Source organism: Larus michahellis, chromosome 9, assembly GCF_964199755.1.
Source record: "Larus michahellis chromosome 9, bLarMic1.1, whole genome shotgun sequence".
NCBI lineage: Eukaryota > Metazoa > Chordata > Aves > Charadriiformes > Laridae > Larus > Larus michahellis.
The window spans coordinates 19,368,237-19,391,559 of record NC_133904.1 but is presented as its reverse complement, the minus strand read 5'-3'; the positions used below and the strand labels follow the sequence as shown (position 1 = coordinate 19,391,559).

Below are 23,323 nucleotides of genomic sequence, written 5' to 3'. Positions count from 1 at the left end.
ACAAAACTGGGAAGAGTGGCTGACACACCAGAAGGCTGTGCTGCCATACAGGGAGTCCTGGACAGGCTGGAGAGTTGGGTGGAGAGGAAACTAATGAAGTTCAACAAGCACAAGTGTAGGGTCCTGCACGTGGGGAGGAATAACCCCATGCACCAGTACAGGTTAGGGGTTGACCTGCTGTAAAGCATCTCTGCAGAGAGGAACCTGGGAGTCCTGGTGGACAAGGTGACTACAAGCCAGCAATGTGCCCCTGTGGCCAAGGCGGCCAATGGTCTCCTGGGGTGCATTAAAAAGAGTGTGGCCAGCAGGTTGAGGGAGGTCATCCTCCCCCTCTACTCTGCCCTGGTGAGGTCACAGCTGGAGTACTGTGTCCAGTTCTGGGTTCCCCAGTTCGAGAAAGACAGGGAACTGCTGGAAAGAGTCCAGCAGAGAGCTATGAAGATGATCAAGGGAATGAAGCACTTCTCTTAACTAAGAAAGGCTGAGAGACCTGGGTCTGTTTAGCCTGGAGAAGAGAAGACTGAGAGGGGATCTCGTCAATGCTTATAAATATCTAAAGTGCGGGTGTCAAGAGGATGGGGCCAGGCTCTTTTCAGTGGTGCCCAGTGACAGGACAAGGGGCAATGGACACAAACCGAAACATGGGAAATTCCATCTGAACACGAGGAAAAGCTTCTTTACTTTGAGGGTGGCAGAGCACTGGCACAGGCTGCCCCAAGAGGGTGTGGAGTCTCCTTCTCTGGAGATATTCAAAACCCGCCTGGATGTGTTCTTGTCCATCCTGCTCTAGGTGAACCTGCTTTGGCAGAGGGTTGAACTAAATGATCTCTGAAGGTCCCTCTCAACCCCTACCATTCTGTGATTCTGTGATACTTGGCTACCTATAAAGATTCTGTACTTTAACTGTGGGAACCTAAGAATGAAAGCACTTGCCTAAGTTTAGCCTCCTTTCCATTCTTGGTTACTGAATACTTGGGCACTAATGCCCCACTCCCATTTTCACAGCAGAACATCAGTATCTTGGTACCAAATTGTTTCAACAGCCTTAAGACCATGACCTGTTTTACAGTAAGGACTGAGAGAAATTAATCACGCAGCTGATCAAGTTGTTCTTCAGATGCAGTTTTTCAGCATGCAATTCATATTATCATTAAACTTCCGAACAGGAACACCTTATGAGTTCTTTGTGAATGTTTTTCTGAAGACCGTACTTTGTTGGTAATCAAAAGAAAAAAGAAGAAATGTCAGTTAGAGAAATTAAATCATGACAGACTCAGCTTTCTTTCTGTTAGCAGTATGACAAGGATCTAAGTGGAAATTATAATTCTGTCCCATGTGGTAATTTATGCAAATGCTGCTTTGAGAAAGAAGGCTGAAAGAACACTTTTGATCTTTATTTAGTGCAGAATCTGAGGTAATACATAACAAACCATGCAATATGGTCAGCAAGGTCTACATTACCTTAACAAGAAAAAATGACACTCCGTAGGTCCGCAGGGAACGGGCTAGCTTCACATACTTCACTTTGGCTTCTATTTCAGTCATCTCACCACAGTTTTTGTGCTCCTGTAATGAGAGTTCAGTATCACTTAGGCAGAAACTATGCTTTCTGGAAACAAACAAACAAACAAACAAAAAAGGGTATAGCTTTTATCTGTTTAAGGATGCTTAGTTAATAATCATTACAATTAAGAGTATTTGAAAAAATACTGTCTAGAAACGTTAGCAAGAATGTATCCTGTAATTATTGGAGAACATGAACAAACCTGTGCAAATGGAACACTCCTCTTTCACCATCATCATTCTACCTGTGCCTCAGATCAAGCACATTTAAATTACTTCTGAAACAGTTTAAAATTCTATGTATTGCTGCTATTTGACACCATGAGGTTTCATACAATTAATGCCTCTTTTCTTGGCTTTTTAAAATCAGTTAGAAGTCCCAGCACTCATATGTTTTTTCCAGGAACAAACTATTCCTGCTTTGTGCCCCAAACTTCTGATTCATGAAAGCCTCACATCTTGTAGTTGACCGTTTCTCATCTCTTGTAGGTATTTCCAATGGGATCTTTTTGCCAGTTGCACCATTATCCACAATTTTTTCATCACATGAAAAGAATATCAGAGGTAAAAAAACAGCAATGATTTTCCTAAATAGTTCATCCTGAAATACTCATCTAGGTGCGTCTTCTAACTCAATTTCTATTTATTATTTAAACAATTTGCTCATTAGTGAACATTATTACCTGCAAGTAATGACAACTACCAATATTACCTATCCAAACTTCATATCAGCATGTGCTCTCCTACCCCAGACTGTTCTGCTGAAAATCCTATCCCAATGTCCTGCTATTTAAATACTGCTTGTGGGACTCCCTGTCATGCCCCATCTTCCCCCTCACATCCTTCTGAACTGCTGGTTGCCACCTCTTTCTTGCTGACTGATGGCAGCAGAGGGAGCACCAGGAACATGGGAAACACTTTCCTGCTCCAGTACGCTACCATCTTGACAATGTTCCACGGAGGAGCACTGGGAAGAACAACTGCAACTCCGAAAACCCTTTTGCATCCCGAGGACATAGACCAATCATATCTGTCAAGTTCAGCACAGAGAACACAACCAGGATCCCAAAAAGAGCAAGGAGCCCAAATGGAGTCATTGCAGATGGAATATTTGGTGAAAATCACCTGCCAAACTCAGTAATTTTATGACTTGGGGAAAGAGCTGATTTTTTTCAAGACAGCTTGCTTATTCTACCTTGCTGTTGTATCTTTGTCCAGCACCAGTGCTCTCACTGATGAGCTTCTTGTCAATACACTGAAGTATGTAATGACCGAAACTACTCATAGATCTTATTTGACAAATTACATACTATGAATAGCATGACAGTGATACTCAGAGGTGAACGAAACTTCTTTTGCTTAAACTGCAACATCACTGCCACATGCTAAAGGTACACACAAAAGTGTCAGACACCCTCATCTACAAGGAGGTAGCACAAGCTCCAGGTAGAACATTACTGAGTTACAGAATTCCTAGAGTAGGAGTCTAACAGACATAGGAAAGTATGTGACATATTCCTGTGACTTGTCTCCCAAGTTGAGATCACAGATCACTGGTATATCCTTCCAGAAACTGTATGACTTTATTTCAGCTGTTGATCTCAGAATTTTTTCAACTCACATTGTACTGCCAAACTTGTATTTCAGCACAGACATTTTGTGCATCTATAGTACTCAAACTCTGAGACCATTTCCAACAGTATCAGTACATTTAATACTCAACTGCCTCAGTCTTTCACAACTGTGCAATTCCCAGACACATCACTGAACTCAAGCATTAGCTAGTACTCCACACTGCTTGAAGTTCACGCTTGAATAATGAAGGCATGAAATTCAAACTGATTTTCCTCAATGTGCTTCTATTTTAGTACAAATACACATCCTTACATTTCAATGCAAATGAGAAAAAGGTCTTAAGAATATTGAATATTCACTCTCTGCCCTTCAACAAAGTACACTGAATAATCATCAGGGAAGAAAAAAGGATCAGGACAATAAATCTACTGAAGAAAGAAAAGAAAAGCTCTCAGATCCTTTACACTAGATTTTCTGATAGTTACATAATTCAAGTACACACAGAATATACACGTGTGAAAGCTCGTATTTTTCTAATAAAGGAAGTGAAACTATAGTAGGTTTTTCAGCCTCACAATTACCTGAAATATTCTCTTTTCAGCCCCTCTTTGTTTGGTATATTCTTTAGGCAGGAATTCTTTTAGGCTAGAAAAAAAAAAAAACAAAAACAAACAATTCCATAGTTAATGGTGCCTTCTTGAGGAGGGATGCTTTCCATACTCCTTTATTGGCATTAAGTCCCCCAAGCTTCCTAAAACGGGCATAAAATACCCAAGCAATGAAACAAAACTCTGGGTAGGTAGGGTGAGAGCAAGAGGATACCTGGCATAATTAAAAAAAACACTTAAGTTACATCCCCATGTAACACCTCTTCAAAAGTAAATAATAGCTGGGACACTTTCCATTCTTAAACCATATGATGTGTCTCAGCAGCTCAGAGGGGTTCACATCTAAATCCAATCACAGTCATTGTAATCTGGGGGAAGAAAGGGGACATCAAAGCTTGAGCCAGCTCTGTGTCTGAGTTCAGAAACTGCTATTACTTTCCAGTAGCACTTTGATTTACTGACATGCAGGACCAAGTTCTTCATTTGTGTCTTCCAAGAAATGTTAGAAAACTAATATTTCACTGAAAAACTGAAAGGCCATTTAAGTGGACACTTAATACCAGTCACTATCTCAAAAACAAAGTTATAAATAACCAGTCCTAACTTCTGTAGCACAGACATTAAGGGCCTCAGAATACAAAATAAACTAAGCAAGTTCAGCCTCCATGACAGAGTTTAGTCAGAAAGAATCTTTAAACACCTCACCCATACTTCCTTGCTTTCTAATAAAATAAACCCTTTACCTCAGCCAAAAATCACCCCAACTTGAAGACAGATGAACATCATGCTTTAACCAACATCAGTTCTTTTCCGGATTGCATCTTCCCATCTGGAACAGTCTACTCTGATAAAACTATGTCATATATTCAGCAGTTCATTTTCAGCCTGAAGAAACTCCCACAGTTCAAAAAATCAGTTCCTAGGGACATCCCCCCGCCCCTGCTTTGGAGTATTAAGAATCACAGGAAAAGTATGACTGGAGAATCTCCTCCTCATTTTGATTTATTCAGTAAGCAAGCACACTGAACAGAAAGCTACAGCTACCTACAATCATGGCAACTTACAAGTTTTGAGAAGGATGGATTTGTTCTGTGGGGTTTTTTTGGGGGGATGGGGGTTTGTGGGTTTTGGGGTTTTTTTGTTTGTTTTTATTGTTGTAGTGTGCTTTTTTGTTGTTGCTTTTAAACACAAAAGCCTGCCATTGCAGACAATAAACAAAATAACTCAAAAGACCATAAAGCTGCAGCAATATAAATCTAAGTAAGAATAACTGTCCTCGCTAACCTTCCTCCCAATGCTCCAGCAGTTACATCTCACTAAAACATGATAATGAAATCTCTTCTCAGGACTTATTTCCTAAGACATATCATGGGGTGGGGAAGGCTGGAGAGCCAAATTAATTTTGTAGATAAAGACTGAATACAGCTTATTATCCTAAAATGATGGTGCCTTTATTCTGAAACAACTAGTGCTTTTATACAGAATTTCATAGGTTCAAACCAGTTTGGTTACATTCACTTCGAAAGCAAATGAAAAACTAAAAACAAATCAAAACAAAAAAATCAAAACCCCAAACCCAAGTTAAACCCAGTTTAATTCTGGAAATGGACTTATATAGAAAAACAATAGTTTTTCCAGTTCTCATCTTCTATTAACTAGTTTTCTCAGCTATCTGTATGTAGATAAACTATCAAGACCATTACATTTTTAAGCATGTCTACTTGTTAACTAATGTGCACTTCATGAAGACATTGCTGAGCAAAGATTATTTGGAGCTTCTGAAGCAGCAGGAGTTAAGAAAACAACTTTGCACTTTGTCCACTAAGCACTAACTGGTGTACTCTTGCACATGTAGCTGGCAGTTAGATCAGATGCTTTTTTCTTGTAGCACCTTCCATTATTTTTCAATAAACAGACAAGTAATCACCCTAACTGAAAGGGTGAAATGCTACTTGTAAAACAGACTGAAATCATTTTAATGCTACAAATAATCAAGATATTGTCTCTATGATGCAACCAACAATAGTTTCACTTTATTCAGCAGCCTGTTCAAAGGAGTTAGCAGGAACACCTGGAAATATTATCATTTATCCTTCTTTAATCACACATCACTACAATGGACGATGAACTCAGTTAAAAAAAAAATTAATAATAAGCAATGTTTATTTAACTTAATTTACTGGTTGTTCCTACAGTTCTTAAAAAAAAATACATGAGTGCCAACATATTAATTGTTTTTCATTAGCATGAAGGTATATCCAGTATTCTTGAAAGAAAGTTTAAGACAGTAAAACAAGCTAGATTAAGGAACTGAACTCATTGGTCACCAGGTGTGCTTGGAAAGAAAAAGCAGAGGTGGGCAGTTTTAGCTGCTCCTTTCCTACCCACACATGAAGAGTATGAGTTCTTTCTTAACTATTCTCTTGGCAAATTTAAACACAGTGTACCTCTGTAGGTGCAATGCAAAACTTCAGCTGTATGAGGAAGGGCGTGAAGAGGGACTATTTGCAATTTGATAGTTTAAGAGCTTTCACACAATTTACTTTGGCATGAGCTTCAAGGAAATTCCAACAACCAATTCCAAAGTGTTAACAAGATGCAGGCAATAATCTTCATCTGTGCCAAGAATCATTTATCAATGACCAAAAAAAAGATACAAAAGATCTCTCTATAGAAACATACTGCAGACATGGCAAACTAAACTAAGTTGTTTCAAAAGAATGCTATGACATAGCAATACTATTCTGTTACATGCTGTTTTCTGTATGAGCTGACAGATTCTGCTTAAGGGAATCTGTAGCATGTTCAGCTTTCAGTGGTGAGTAAATGGACACCTCTCAAATGTATCTCACATACTGAGCTGCAGCATACAGTTTACATAAAACATAACTACTTTCATACCTGAAAAGAATCAGTGTTCATCCACCAAACAGTAGGAAATAGTTGGATGAAACTTTAAAAAGCTTGATATTTTTCAAGAAAATAAAACCTAAAAAGTTTTTGTGAAAGGATGAGAAATGAATTTTCAGAAAAAAAAATAAACAAGCATTTATCTACAGTATTTACATGTATTGTTCACAATGAGTCAGGAATGCTTGGCTTCTTCAGACTTACAAAACAAAAGCATGAGGTTTCACAAAAGGCTGTTACGAAGGGTATGTGCAGCCAAATGCATGCAACACTAAATCATAAACATGTACACTTGAAATTAGAAGGCAATGACTAGGGACTACAGTTCTGGAGCAGGCTCCTCTACAGAGGGCAAAAAGATAATTACTTCTAAATCAGAAATCCTTAATTTTATGAAACTGATTATACACCAGGACAGTGAGCAATTACACTTAGTGACCTGCAAGGCTTGATCCTAACACAGTCAAAGCCCATTTAAATGAAAATAAAACAATAGTAGAGAAAATTCCATGAAGAAAATAACAAGGTTCTAAACTTTGGAATTCTGGTTCTAAATGATTTCCACTGGTGTAATGTTCTCTTTCTAACACATGGTTCAGTTACTTATACCTTTCATTTCTACCAGGATTAAAAAAAAAAAAAAGAGATAATACACTTTATACCATGATGACTTTATTCTGCGATGGACTTCAAACTATTTAGCAAGCCAGAAGTTTCAGTTCACCATAAAACACGGTTACTATATGGGAGCTTAAAAAAAGAAAAAAGTAGTATGTTTATACTGAAAAGCAGAACACCTAGAAAAACATAGAAAAATTTAAGGAACTGAACTGCAAAAACTGATGGTTAAGTTTGTGGGGAATTATTGCTTTAAAAATGAAAACCAACTATTGCTGGGAACCCCTGATTCTTGGAATCATTACCATGACACAACATTAGACTGTCAAGAGGTAATACCCTAATGGTGTGCTGTAGGAATACTCTTGAGTGAGTGAAGGGAGAAGGGAAGAATAAGTAGACAATAGATAAACCCCAAAGGAAGATCGTTGTGTAATTGGTCACAATTCCAGGGAATAAGAACCAGAAGTACACTGGAGCTATTACACTGTAACCCCATAATTCTCAGAGACATCAGCAGCTCTATTAGGAAAGGTTCATGGGCCAATCAGTAGCAGACAAATAAACAATACTAAGAAAAGCTAATTATTAATTGGAACCGAAGGATGTTTGTTCACATGGTTTGTTTGCATAACTGAACTGCTACTTCAGAAGAATCTTTCAGGAGTGAAGTGTTTCAAACAACCAATGTTGTAGCATTGCATGCTCCAACGCAAGCCACCATTTTAAAGCAATTCCCTGAGATACAGTAAATACCAGACTCAGGCTCACAAAGGCACCGAGTCAAAGAGTCAGCATTGAGCACTAGGCCAGTGGAACGGGACAGAAACCAAATATGCACCCATTCTTTTATGCATCCCATTAAAGTATCTGTGAGCCTCGTACGTAGGCAAGGCTTGATGGACTGTGCAGTAAATAGCTTTCTTTTGCTTTCTTACGTCCTCTTCCTCTGACTCCAGTCCTTGGTTAATTCTGTTGCAGGCAAACCATCAGAAAACCGAAATTGGTAGAAAAACGGGACATCTAAATTTCACTCAAACTAAACTTGCTCTGCTGATAGCAGTAAAGTAAGTATAACAATAAAGGTTAATGGATGTGTCACTTGTAAGCAGGACTCCCGTCCATGTCTGAAACAAAGAGCACAATTCTAGATCTCCATTCATACAATGCCCTGAGAGGGTGAATCTCAACAACTGATTAATGCCCCTAAAAAGCTTGGAAAGTTTAGCCTCTACACACAGCAATATTAACTTTTTTCAAATGACAAAGCATCTTTCCATTCACGTACTTTCCTAGCAAGTCAAACATCTGTGATACATACTGACGTATGCTTAATTCACACATGGCATTACTAAATGCAGGCAGAAGTAGACTTCTAAGGAAGAACAAAATCCCAGTTCTCCCACATTACCAGGTGGTAGGAGAATCCATCTGCATACTTAACTGGCACCCTGGGGGAAGCTGGTGCCCTGTGCTGCCTCATAAGCCACTGCCAAAGGTTCCTTCTCATCAGTTGTGTTGCCAATTTGTGCAATAAGGCTCCTTTCATGGAGAGATTGCTACAGAAAACATACTCAACCTGATTACCTCTGCTTAGAGTAATACAATGCATTTAGTCTGTGACAACTGCACATTAGTTACACCTGAGGTCACCCAAATTTAAAAGTTAGAAGTGTTTACTCTAAAAATCCAGGTTTGTGTTTGTGTTCTACATGAGGTCCAAACTGGATCTGTGCTTGAAAGCCTCCAAACTCACAGGCCTTCTCAAAGGAGACAGGATGGGAACCATTCAGAATGTCATCACGAGCCTACAGGAGGTAAACAAAGACATGTCAGGGACATCCAAAGTAACTATTACATCTCTGAAATTCCTTGAAAGCTTGAACACAGCCCAAGAATCCAGTAACAGGCTTTTCCATCTGAATATCTTTATTATTCCATTCTGGATGTATTTATGACTAATAAAATAAACAAAGAGCTAGATTGTTATCTGGTAAATATCTATGGAGACTTATCAAAACCACAATTGTAACAACTTTCATCATAAAGAAGACTTGACACCCTATTTCCTGCTGTATGTGTATATAAAATACAACTTATGTATACGCACATGTACGTACACATATATATACACACAGATCTATATATGTGTGTACATACACACATGTAAAAGCTTTTATCTCACCACATTGTAATAGCAGGGAAAATGATCTGCATAACTAGTAAGTAAAAACCAGATTACCATTATAGAAAATGCAATGGGAGAAGGCAAACTATTTTCCTTCCTTTTTTTTAAATTTAGTGGTCTTAGAAGATGATGGATGTTACAGCTCTGGCAACAGAAAGCTCATCTATCTCTAGACAAAACAGTGACAGGGCTGTATCAACACGTACTGTCATAACAGTAGCCTGAAAGAAATATATAAGTGGCAGGAGAACAGCTCAGTGTGATACAGTCTTCTAAAATACTTGAAAAATCTAATGTAGTTTTACAAGCAATGCCATCCTTATCTTCTGCCTCAAAGTTTAAAAATGTAATTTAGAGCAATCCCATTTGAATCAGCTGCAACCGTAACAATTGAACATTCCATTAAATTGACAAATTTATTTATTTATTTATTTATTACTTTTAAAAAACCACAACTTTAACCAAGAGTTTAAAAGCCTGGTTTTTTTCCAGACTGCATTATAGGCAACTTCACTAAAGCCTTCATTTAAATTTAAATAGTATCTTCTGCATAAAACTCTTAGCTTTGCCCAGTTATGTATAGTATTTGGGGAACCTGCCTAGGTGGACTCCTGTGATATTACATGATATTGCCCATTTTGAACAGGAAGCCTGCCTGCCTTGTGTACTGTCTGGGAAGAAATCTGGAAGGTGAGAAGCAGAAAGCTGGTTGCAAGACTGACCTGAGATTCCATATTACAGAGAAAGCATCACCTATAGAAGAGAGTGGGGAGAAGAACTAAAAAGAACAACTTAAAAGATGAAAGACATTCATGAATTTTAAGGAAACCAGGACAAGGACATGAAAGTCAATGTATTTTTGGTTGAATGTCCATTATTATTGGGTTGAAAATATTTGATTAAAAGAATCAGCAAAGCCTCTGTACTATCACATGTTCTTGGAGGGACAGACAAAAAAAGTAAAATCAAAGCACATCCAGAACTGGAATTCTAGAAGATGGAGTATTTCGGCAACAGAATTTTTCTTATTAACCTACACAGGTTTCCTCAGACAAGGTAGAACCCGTACTTCCAGTCAACACACTGTACCTGAACATAAAGCAAATTAAGCTGAACAGGATCTCTTGAATCTACGTTCTGGTCTGAATAAAAGAACTTTCGTCTCAACAGTAGTGTTTCATTTTCATCGACGCCTTGTTCTCTAAACGTTCGGCTATGATCTAGCCAATTTACTGTAACAGAACCACAGACAGGCACATTGTTAAATACCCAGTGTTGCCAGTGTTCATAGCTGTTGTGAAAATCATGTGATAATGGCCATTTCCATTGGAGGGGGAAATTCAGAAAAAAATGTTGCTTTCATTTCTGTTTCTAGTCATCAGTGTTGACGGTTGCTACAAATTAGAATTGAACAGCAGCACTACTAAGAAACAAGAATCTACTATAGCATAAAACACCACTAATATTGTTGAAGAAACAACCATAGTAACATTTTAATACTAGATTTAAATCTTCAAAGCTTCATTGCAAAATTACTTGAAAGTTTACCGCACTTTCCCCCTAAAGCTGATTGTTCTATTTAGTTTTCTTATCCCTGAATACCATTTTAAACCATCTTCCTGCCAGTCACAGTTAATCTTAGAAAAAATGGTTCTCATGACTTTACGCATAAGACAAATCAAACACTGTCCTAGTTCTTTAGTGAACTCCATTTACACTTAACATTTATACCTTCAAAGACAAAACTACTTTTTGATGGCTTTCAGTTGGCATCAATATTTAAATATCCAACTTTCACGAAGGGGAGAAAATAGCCATTATGCAAATGACCATTTAACACTTAAGTTACAACTCCCCTACCAAAAAAGGTAACAAAAAACACTTCAAAAGATCCGCTAACTCTCATAGATAGATGCAACAACTTGTCCATTTAACCGATTTTTAAAATACTCAGTAGCAGATGACATTATGCATAAACAGATGGAAGGTACAGGTAGGGATCAACCGAGACACACTGAAGAATCTAAGAATGCATTCCTCTCTGGTTTTCTTGCACTATCCCATGGAAAGCTAGTAATCAAAGAATTATCCTGGAATACATTACTCACAATCATCATCTGTATGAAGCTTTGCCTTTAGTTTTTCCATTTTTCTTTCATCACGCAACAACGTCCTGTCTTTCTTAAGTGTTCCTGTACTCTCCTCTTTCTTCTCTTCGATGCTCTCCTGGATTAAGGAATATTCCTCATAATTTGTTATTCCTGGAATTATAAATAAATCCAGTGTTTGTAACAAAGATTTAATACATTTTAGGATGTGTGAAATATTCTTCTCCTTATATTAAAACACCAATGGTTAATTTCAAGTATAGTAAAGACATTCCAGATGAAATGCTAAAACAGTGTATTGGGAAGGAGATCCCAAGAATAATCTACAACTTCCGCATTCAAGACTTCTCTCCAATATCTGGCATGATCCTTCAAATACATCATTCCTTTGTCATATGCTGCATTTGCCACTTTCAGAAAGATAGTAAGCTTTTTTTATCTACCAAGAGAAGCCGCCAGTTTAAAAACATGATGGAATTTAAAAGAGCAGTAAATTCCAGAATGAAGACACGCCATAGTAAATTTCCTTTCATGGATGCCTGCAATTGCTTCGTGAGAACTGAGTAATTTCAGCTTGCCCACGATGTGTAGAAGAAATGTGTCAGAGCAGACTGAGGAATAGAAACCACGTGAAATATATGGGTTTTTTAGAGTTTTAAAACTCAACCCTTCTCATGAATTTTACATGAAACTGAATCAAAAATCAGTCCACAACATTTAGCATATGTGCTAAGTTGCTCTCAATTTTTTTGTTCTGCTTGGTTTTTTCCACTGTTGGGTAAAGCATGTTTATGTTATATGTTATACAGGAAAGTAAATTAAATGCTCACCTACATGACCACATTCATGAAAATAAGTCAAGCTGATTTTTCAAGTAAATTAGTTACAGCACATTAGTATCCAGCATAGAAAAACTCCAACAAAATTGAAATGGATTAATTTAAGTTTAGCTTAATTCACTTTCCAAGTAAATTAATCTAACACAAATTGAGGCCACTTTAATTATAAATGAGAATTAAGCAAGGGTTTAAGATGATTTAAACTAATCCATGTTGGATGCATGTTTATAGTTAAATAGGAATTAGTTCTCCAAAATGCCTTTATTTAGATAAATACAAAGACAGACTATAACCAATATGACACATTTTTGACCAGTTGCTCTGGATGGCTTCCATATGTCATTTCACAAATGATACAGTACTGTGATCAATTCTTAATCAAAACAACATAGAGCTGTAAGTTTAGGTACATTTCAAGGTTAACTGTATTTATCTTTTATCCCATTAAAATTAAGTATAAATTTAGTTCTAATTCTCTACTACGTAGTAGGAAAGCGTACGTAACAGGTAACTTATAATAAAAAAATTTATAACTGTACTATCAGATAACTTTGTGCCTTCAACTGCTAAATACTGAATTTTAAGGATATAACTAACTCTCTACCGACTTTCATAAAACCTGGACACCAGATTTCAAAAAACTGTTTGGTAACTGTTAACTGATAACAAATTTAATATTTATTTTTTTTTAACATATGTGTCAATTTCTAGCCAGTAATACACATAACATCCTAAAAGTCAAGATATGGCAGAAAAACAAATTCTTAAGTATGTGGGTCCCAAAAAACTTACCTATCCTGCTGCAAATGGTAACCAGCAATTCACCAACTGTTTTAGAATCATCCACCATGACAGTTTTCACTGAACCATCCAACATACGTATTTTCTGAGGTCTCTGTTTCTTTTTGTATTCCAATATATCCTAGGAAGTAAACAATACTGTTTCTAAATGCTCTTGGAAGCCTCCACAAGCCAACCCACTAACTTAGATGCCTAAATCAGGATGCCCTCATCACCCTGCAAAAGCTAGGCTTTTCCTTTGTTATAGTATAGGCAAACTTATTCACGTAACAAGCTTGTGAAGTGGCTACTTCTTAGTTCCGACAATATCATTTTTCAAGAACTTGTCCTAGCCGGCAAGATCAAAACCTAGACAGGGTAGGATAGACTAAAGTACCTTAGTGCTGCAAAAAACAGTTTAGCATTTAAAAAGCATAGAAATGGCTTCTGGTTGAAAGAAAGCTGGCCATAATGTGAACAAGTATGACCTCACCATCTTTAGTATAAAAGAAACCTACACTATAATGCAACGTCACCTCAAATATAAAGCTTATTACAAAATTTATTTTTTCCTCTTTCTGCTGATCATTCTATGAAGACAGTATTGGCCACAGTAGCTCACACTCACGACGAGACTCAGGAACAAAACTAACTACAGAGGTCCAGCAAGGAAGAGAAGTGGGACAATTTCAGGAACAGACTCAAGACCCTCCTACCCCTCCAGATGCCAAACATTCTTCTTGCTACTTGGGAAACAAGTTTTCTAAAAACGTGTTGATGAATGAAGCAACAGACTGGCACCATACCCCATTTCTCAGCATATAGTAATCCAGTGTTCTTCCAGCCTCCAGCCATATACCTTTTCGAGGATCTTCATCTGACAAGAACAATCCATAGTCAGAGGCTGTGGAACAGAAGAGACAGAGACTTGTTAAAATAATATCAAATCTAATATAGCCAACATGTTTTTTTTCAAGGTTACTCAGCTTCAGGTTTAAGCTTCCATTACACTTCCCTTCCATTCTTAATGAACTTGAGAGAAATTTTTTTCTGTGCTTCAGAAAATATTTAGCTTAGCAGCAGATAGCAGGGTAGATCAGGCTTTATAGAAGACTTGAACAAAAGCTCCACTAAGCAAGAACATGCCACACGTACTGTGTAATTTGTATTATATTTGTAATTATTCCTCTTGAAGATGACCTTTTTCAAATGCTCATAGGTCCTGCTTTGGAATTGACTAACCAAAGACACAAGCAATTTGGGCTTAACCATAGTATACTATTTTAAGCAGTAGTTCTATTTAAAATAATATGGTTTGCTTTCAATCCTTCAGATATCATATTTATGCTAAACTTTGGAATCTTTTTGGTAGATGCTTCAGGTTTAGGCATTTAAAAAAATATAAGGCTTCTAGAATTATATCCATAATAAAAATCTCAGGAAAAATTTGCACCTGTTGCAGGCTAAACACCTGCTGACTGATTCTTTCAGAATCACAAATAAATGATAAAACTCGTTGTCACAGAAGAACAAACCCAGGCTTTGGCTTCAAAGACTAAACTCCAAGTACACAATATGAAGGACTATGACTGTCAACTTAAGTCCCAACCAAAGCATCTCTTCTTGATAAACATTTGCATGAAGAATTGATACAGAGTACACTTCAGTATCACAAACAGTGTAAACTACTGTTCATCAGCTACGCGTGCTCTAATTGCAGTTCTACAGTTTAAGCAAAGGGCTTTTTTCATACAGGCTGGCCAGCTGCGAGCACACAGCCTGTCACAACAGCTCAGCACAGAGACAGGCCCTTGTTTACCTTCAGCCATGTGTTCAGGCCCTCTGGGTAGAAAGTCAAGCAAAAATAGCTAAAATTTTTGGATAATGTTTCATCTTTAAATGTCATGCATAGTAACAATTTACATTTGAGAGCATTTACATTAAAAACATTGTTAGTCATGCAAGTATATAAAAGAACTTGCATTTAATTAATAGAAGTGTAACTGACTTACAGATACACAATTTCAAAGGAAGAATCTTTTCAAAACCAACCAAATAAGAAGAAAAACTTTTCCTTCTGACCTTAACTAAAAATCCCACTGAGAAGTCAAGTGATCCGTACATGCAGAGATGTCTGACACAAATTCAGTACAGAATCAGTCATGTAAAATTTTAGAATTTTGTCTATAAATAGGTTGTGACATTTAGAAGCACACAAAGTGCCTTGCACAGGGCACAGAATTACCGAGGAAGTACAGACTACTCTGATACCCATTTCTGGGGGATACACCCTAGTCATGAAATAGTAGTAGCTGTGCGACTTGCATGTTAACATCATGGCTATCTTTGTGTCAGCATGCAAGCTTGTTGAAGTGAAATGTGCATGGTTTACAGCCATAATGCAGGACAATTACATTTTCTGTTGTGCAGGAACTAGTTTGATCAGTCTGTACTGCAACTCTGCGAGACTTCTGAACTAACAGGCAACCACACACATTTTAATAGCCACAAAGAAGGGGAAGGGATGTGTTAGTAACCTTATTTCTGTTCATCACCCAACTTCATAAAGTTGTTTGAAGTCCGTAATTGCACTGCAATCACATATCTAGGAAAAGTCCTACTGTATAATCTGAAGAGAGTTCCTAGCTTTTCTATGTGGTTCACGATGTTCAGGGATATTTATTACTCAACTTGTGTGAATTCAACATCTGTTCAAAATAACTGCCTTGAGAGATCACCATGGTAAAAATGCACATCTTGCATCTGAAAAATTCAATCTGTGTAACCAGACTTCCTAAGGACTCCTGCATAGGAGAAGCATTTCTAAGTAATGGTAATATTGTCCATTACTGGTAAGTTTTTCTAACAGTTCAGACAATATTTTTAAAACACCTCTAAAACTTGAGAGCTGCATGAAAAACTCAATAAGCAATCTGCTTTAAGAATTACATTCCGGTGGCATCATACACATTACAGTAAGAAAAGATTCTGAAGAATCTGAATTTGACAACTTTGACTACATTTAAACCAGAGCTTTTGTCCAAGTGAAGACATATTTCACAGTCTACATTAATCTAATTTGCTCAATAGGTACAGATACAGTTATATTTGACTAACATGTAGCAGTGTTCTGAATATGGTATGCACAGCATGGGGATACTTTTACTTATTAACCAGTTTCAAACATTTCCCTTTGCACATTTTTGAGATGTACAGCCATTCTTTTGCAACTCATATTGTCCCTTCCTTTGCTGATGCATGAAATAAGTTGGCCCAGATTTTAATGAAAAGCATTACCACAAACATTACTTTAAAAAGATGGTACCACAAAAATTGCCCTCCAAGCAGGGAAAAAATCATCTTTCAGGCAAACAAGTAATTTATTTAAGTCAAAGTTCCACAAAAAAGTATCCTTTGTAGAAAAACCTCTGTCAGGACAAAAGGAAGAAAAATCTGTTTACACTTTTTGCTTTTCACTCCAGAGCCTTATGATTTAAATAAAGAAAAAACCAAACCTCCAACCTGAAAGATAAATGGAGGAACAGAACAGTGTAAAACCACCATAGGTCTATGTTTATCTTCAATTCAGCCAATGAACTGACTAAGGACAAATACAGGAACTCACCTTGCCCTGTTTGAGCCTCTGGCACTCGTTCACGAATAACTCTACAGGCATCATACACTGCAGTGGATGGTTCAAACTGCATTGTCTTCACTACATTGCATTGGCGGACACAGATCTTCAACGAAAGGGCTACCATGGCGTCAAGTCACTTGCAAGTTCCTACTAAAGTATCTGAAAAAGCAGTGATGGGATTATTGCTTAGAATTTTCCATTTAATGTTTTAATACACTCAACTTTCCATTAAAAAAAAAAAATAATTAGTTCAGTAGAATTATATGTATTCAAATACAGTTCTATATAAAGTCTCATTAGCATCATCAAGCTAGAAACCACTCAAAACACGTATTTTACGTATTGTTCTTGGTATATTGGAAATTCATTTTCCAAAAACTTGTGTACACATACTTAAGTGTTGAGAGTTTGTCTGAGGTATATCAAAATGGTGCGTAAGAAAACAATATAGTTATTGGGTATATTCCCAACATATTTACTACTGACAGAAAACGATTTTTCTCTCACCACACCTTTTTATTAGACCATTTACATTAGCTGGTAATTAACAGCTTAGAATAACTACTTAAATGAAGGCAGGATTTTCTTAGTACATAACTTCTGCTTTCTGAAGGTTCTAAAGTGTGCAATACTGTGTCATGCTATTTTTCATTTCAGTTCTATTTCAGAAACTTCACTGGATTTGACAGCGTTTGTCTACAGAAACAGGAAGCTACAGATGCTTTTTGTTTTGTTTCATTTTGTAGGTAGTCTGGGTTTTGTCTCAAGTGTCTTCTCTTGCTGTCATAACACTCCAAACCACTCTTCCATCATTAGGCTTTCCACAGTGATCTCCAAGAACTCTTCATAACCGAAGTTCTTTTTGCATAAATATAGAATCTACTAGAATCCCCAAATCCTTTCTGCATAAATTCATGTAGGTGTATTTTAGGAGGATGCAAGATTCTATGGACTACTGCCACTGGTGACAATTTGAGCAGGACAAATTCTAATAGTTAAACAAAAAATTAAACCGCAATTGTGCATCTTTTTACAGCCTAGATACTTGGTACTGTTTGACAAAATCACTTTGAGGAATAGGAAGGAAGCAGCATTTACATTTCATCAATGCACCGATGGACTGAGCTCAGTGATTGCATCCCTTCTCCAAAGCACAGACAGCAGACAAATCATTTCTCTACCGATAACATTCCAGAGTGGCTTTGGCTCTGAGATATCATCCTCCCCCATATTTTTGTGGCAGCCCATCCATCTGCCTCTCAAAAGCAAATCATCCTACTTCAGATTTTTTAGTTCGTCCAAGACCGCTCACTACCAGTATGAAATGCTAGATATGATAAGACTATCGGACAAAGGAAAAGGGGTGAATAGGCAAAAAACATACAAGAAGCATTAATGTACACAGCTCAGTGCTTTCCTAATCTATCAGTATCTGATAACAAAACAATCTGCAGTTTGAACCAATCGTTCTAGGCAGAGGTCTGATAAACAAATGAAGATCTCTCCCTGCTACCAAGTACTACTTCCTAAAACCCACCCAAAAGGTCTTTATGTTTCAGAAGTATAAGCAGAAGCACAAAATAAATGCAAGACAAAAAATAAATCTCTGCAGTATTTTCATGGAGATTCACCATAACTGGGTTCAGTTTAGCACTCTATCATTTATACATAAGCAAACTTCAGAGCATTACAAGAACAAAAATATCCCAAGAAAACACACACTGGAACAGTTTTTCACCATCAACAATGGTCCCAGGAAGAATAATTATGTTCATGTGTGCTTATGCGAACTGTTAAAAAAAACATTGCACACTAAACAGCTGGAAAAGAGACAGATCAGCTTGGAAAACAGTCTGATCAAGTTTCTCAGAAGGCAACTGTTCTCACAGGTGACCTCTGAAACCTGGCTGTCAGCTTCCAGCGTGGTAAGGTGAGCCACAATCCCTGCTCCCTCCTTTGTCCGGTCAGTGTGTTGGAGCAGGGCCATTATATTGCAACCCTCTGAAATCTTTGTCTCTCTCTCCCCCCACTATTTTCTACTCCTCTTAAAGAAGAGGAAATGCTATAAAGCAACACCAGTGAGCAGGTACGGTCTAGAAAAAGCTTTCCTCTCCTCTTTGCTTTCCATTGAGCCTGAAAGAAAGACTTGTAAGCCACACACATCACATCTTCAGACTTATCTGATTAACTTGCCTATTAAAAGGCAGAATGGATACTGACCTTTTCCTATCAACTTTCCCATGAACAAGCTGCAGTCTTAACTTTTGGTATGAATGACTTTGGTTAAAAGGAAACGGTCATTAAGAAAAAAAAAAAACATAAGAACATTCAACAATCATCTTTAAAAAAAAAAAACAACTTGAGTAGAGGCATTAAAAGAGGTCTCCTCTCTTCTGTTAACACATAAAGAAGTAATACAGATGACTGAATTTGTATTCTCTGACATTAAAGCCAAGTGAATATGAACTTTTTTTAACATAGAAAATAGGATCCACCTGAAAAACCTTTGTGTGTAATGAAATGATTGTCCACTTTCTGGAATGGAATACTAGACATGTGATTGGATAGTCATAAATTAGCACCTGACTTGAAAGTTTCATGCCATACAAATCCTATATTACCACCACTGACAGTAGTGGGTCTCGTGTAAGTTACGGTGATGTAATATTATGCTTCCTATGTATAGCTGAATCTTTTAATATTGCAGAAAATAACATTTTCTTTTAAGGCAAAGGGTCAGAAGGTTATGGCATGAAAATAAATACAGCTACTTGTAAACAGAAAAATCTACTTAATCGTTTAGTTAACCGTTTTTTATATATATATATATATGTAACACTAAAAGATGGATTTTAAAAAAGGGCACTAACTCACATCAAGGAATACCCATACCCATTCCAGTGTCTAATCTGAATGGTCTCATCAGTCTAATCTGAATGAAGAAAAAGCAGCAAAGAAAACCCAAATGGTGAAGACTGACCATGAAAATTTAATTGTAAAAATAAAAGAGACATTAAAATATTCTGGTAAAATTATTGTGATTTTGCAGTTTTTACTGCTGCTTTTACTAGGTTAGCATACATTTAGCAAACCAAAGCATTCAGATAAACTTAATCTCACCTTTGAGATCCAGAACAGAGTCAGTCAGAACTTGAAAGCAGTTTAGCCAGTACAGCATTGTGTCACACTCTTGACAAGTTTAAAAACAAGCGGAGATCCCATTTCTTAAGACTTAGACAAAAAAAGCTCTTTTAAAATGCATTAAATAGTTTGTTATCCTGTTAATATTTTCACTTCGTGATCATGCACCACAGAAACCATAAAAACATGTGTCAGAAGGAACCTCAAGAGGCAGCCTAGCCTAGCCCCTTGCACTGTGAGATGATGCATCCCTATGCTGTCCCTGCCAGATGCTCATCTAATCCGTTCTGACAAAGCTCTTTGAAATGGAGTCCACAACATCCACAGGGAAGCTGCTCCATTTTTATTTTTCTTTTTACTACTACTGCGTTTTGGGTGGTTCCTCCCTTCCCACCCATGTTTTCAACCTAAGTCTTCTACTCTGCAAAAGAACCTTTTTTCCCCGCCCTACATAAACGAACATGGCAAATTGATTCCTGCCATATTTAACACAATTTTACAAGTCGGGAACCTGTTACTGTGTCCTCTCAATACTCAATTCAGGGTGAAATTCAGCTCCTTAAAGACGGAAGGACCTAAATACATCAGTGGTCTAGTCTCCTTCAACCCAGTGCTCTTGGTTTCAGAGACACCAAAGAATGCTTTTTTCAAAAATAGCTTACGGTAAGAGCCCATGAGTTATCAGCTTCCTCCAACACTGTGTTCTCAAACTTTACAGAAAGGTTTTCATCTGCCTCCTCCAAATTACCCTCAGGCTCTAAACCTCCCTACTTGGCTTTCAGTAATAACCAGGACAGGCAGTTTCCATCTCCCGGGTAACAGCCAAAATAGGACAGCTGTTTTTTCTCAATAGAACTAAGAACTTGGTCAAGAAAAAGGGCTGAGATCACAGAGAAAAATAAGGGAAAAATACCTTCTGTGTTTCCTTTATCTTCTATACATTGATTCACACCACGTTTAAATATTTCTCTGTGCAGATAATGGACTCTCTCTTCTCCCCAATATCACTCAGCCTCTGGAATGGCTGACCAGAAGTCAAAGCGTTTCTGGAAATTGAGAGGATTTTGGAAGGAATGGTTTGCCTGGTACTAAGTTTAATGCTCTGTGAGTAACAAAGTAGGTAATTTCTAAATCAGACTGTGATTCATCTGTACTTGCTAAGGCTGGAGACTGAAGTAATGAATTATGGATCTAACAGCTTTGGGAGAGGAAGCAGCAGCTCCAAGCTCTTAAAAAAAACCACAGATCATCAGTGAGAGAACCCAGTGCCTGCAGGTACGTATCTGGAGTGTGTAGGTCAAGGTCTCAAGTTGAATCATCACAGTGCCCAGGTTCTGGGAAATCCCAGCAAAACAAGATTATAACCAGGGGTTGAATCAAAATGAGCAGGCCTCTGTGTGCCCACAGGGATACCTTGCAAACAAGCAAAAATATTTCAAACACATAATCCCCAAGATATTATCAAGTACTGAAAAGTAAGACATAAGAATGAGGCAATATTAAGGTTCTTTAGAGTAAAGTAACTTCAAGTTGGAGAAATGCCTTACATTCCACAGTGGCAGTTCAGCAATGTTGTAACCACGGCAGCAACCAGCTCCCCTTCAGCTCCAGAAGTTAACAGTCCCTCTCACAGCTGCCAACGTTTCTGTTTGTATAATCACTTTCTCAACCAATTCTGACAGTTTGGTATTTTTTTTCGTGTTGGCCATTGCATTTTTGAAGAATATTTCCCTTACTTTGTGACAGAACTGGGTTATGGAATGATTATACACATGATTTGCGAGAACATCCAAGGCAGTAGTACTCTCCAGCAGAGGAGCAGGAACAACATGTGGTAAGGAAAGGTCACTGTCCCAGCTGGGTCACTATAGCCTCTGGTCACTGTACCTCAGGAGGACAGATCTTGCAACAGGCACCTGTACTTCAGTTCTCAGTTCAAGTTACTGCATCCTTCCCAAAAGCTCCCTGCGTAGATGCAGTTTCACAACAGCTAGAGCCAGGATGCTATTACTGTTAAATTACAACAGGTGTGGGCTTAGAAGAGGACACATACTCAATGAACAGTTACATTATTTTTCTCTAACAAAAGACTGTGTCTCTGAATATTGACGAGGACAGAAGTTTGCATCACATAATTCCAACAGGAATCAACTATCATCAAACTAAAAGCATACAATAAAACAGGGGAAGAATGGCTTACCATATGCATGGGAGAATGAGATTTAGAGGGGAGACCAGTTAGTGAACACAAACCCACGTGGCTTGATTTGTACCATTCCTACCCTAATGTCTGTGGTGTCTGACAACTGATGGGGTCATGACATTATCTGTATATTTTTAACTACACTGCTAAGCAAACAAAGAACGCAAAATCTCAGCTTAATATTATCTCTGCTTAATGCTATGAGCATACGAACACTTTTTTGCCTTCCATTTCACACCCTTGCCAATAGAGTGTTTGAAGTAAAACACAATCCAAAAATATCTGCATTTCTAAACTAAGCAAATGTGGAACAGCTAACACTGACACTGTCAAATATGGACTACGCCTACCCAGTTAAAGGAAAGTTGCCACTGCCAGTGCTATGGTTAAAAGCAAAGCTCTGCTATGATTTAGTAGAGATCTGTTTCCCTGGAGATGTTTCTTAACCGGTTCATTCAGGCTTGAGCAAACACAAATCTAGGTCATGAGACTGTCAAAGTCTAAAAACCCACATGTGTACATGCTAGTATAGGTAAAGCTACATATTTTTATACTAGATTAACTTTGTAAGAAAATCCAGTGGGACAAGAGTTCTCTATTCTTTTCAGTACTCCCACCATCTACCTGCTAGCACAGGGCACCAGGAAAACAGGACACATTACGTTTTCTGTTGTTCATGACAGCTGAACATCTAATTCTGTTGCAACATACCAAACACTTGTTTAGTGGACCGGTACCCGGTAAGACCTCACTAAGCAACAGACACTCAAAAATACAAACCCAGTTGTACCAATAGCTACATTTGATGTTTCCAAGATTATGAATGCAAATAGAAGTGCCATCCTTCAAAAATCAAGGATGATGGGACCACAAGGCAGGCAATCGGGCAGATGATTGCACAGGCACGTAGGAAAACAACACCCATTTTACTACAAACTTGCAAGGGCACTTAAACTAGCTGGTCTTTGCTGCTGTTGGCATCTTATGTGCTTATCATACGAAAGATCACACTGCTTCTTTCCAAGGAAGATCCCCCTCTCTTTAGCACTCCATTGCTGTCAATTTGTAACTCATTTATACCACGACACTCTCAAAGGTGCTCAAGGGGTTCTACTAACATGTTTTCCTAGAACACTAGGCTGATTCTCCACCA

At 37.7% G+C, this 23,323-nt stretch overlaps 1 protein-coding gene across 2 annotated transcripts in view; it reads right to left on the bottom strand.

Moving 5' to 3' along the window:
* TLN2 (talin 2) overlaps positions 1-23,323 on the bottom strand; it is a 188,520-nt gene that overhangs the window by 96,009 nt on the left and 69,188 nt on the right. For both annotated transcript variants that reach the window (XM_074601899.1, XM_074601898.1), the window contains exons 3-10: positions 16,815-16,985; positions 13,996-14,093; positions 13,202-13,331; positions 11,571-11,723; positions 10,552-10,694; positions 8,955-9,082; positions 3,720-3,783; positions 1,462-1,566 (exon numbers count right to left, since the gene is read on the bottom strand). In XM_074601899.1, coding sequence (XP_074458000.1) covers positions 1,462-1,566; positions 3,720-3,783; positions 8,955-9,082; positions 10,552-10,694; positions 11,571-11,723; positions 13,202-13,331; positions 13,996-14,093; positions 16,815-16,950 — 957 coding nt within the window. In that variant the 5' untranslated portion in view covers positions 16,951-16,985. The remainder of the gene's footprint in view (positions 1-1,461; positions 1,567-3,719; positions 3,784-8,954; positions 9,083-10,551; positions 10,695-11,570; positions 11,724-13,201; positions 13,332-13,995; positions 14,094-16,814; positions 16,986-23,323) is intronic.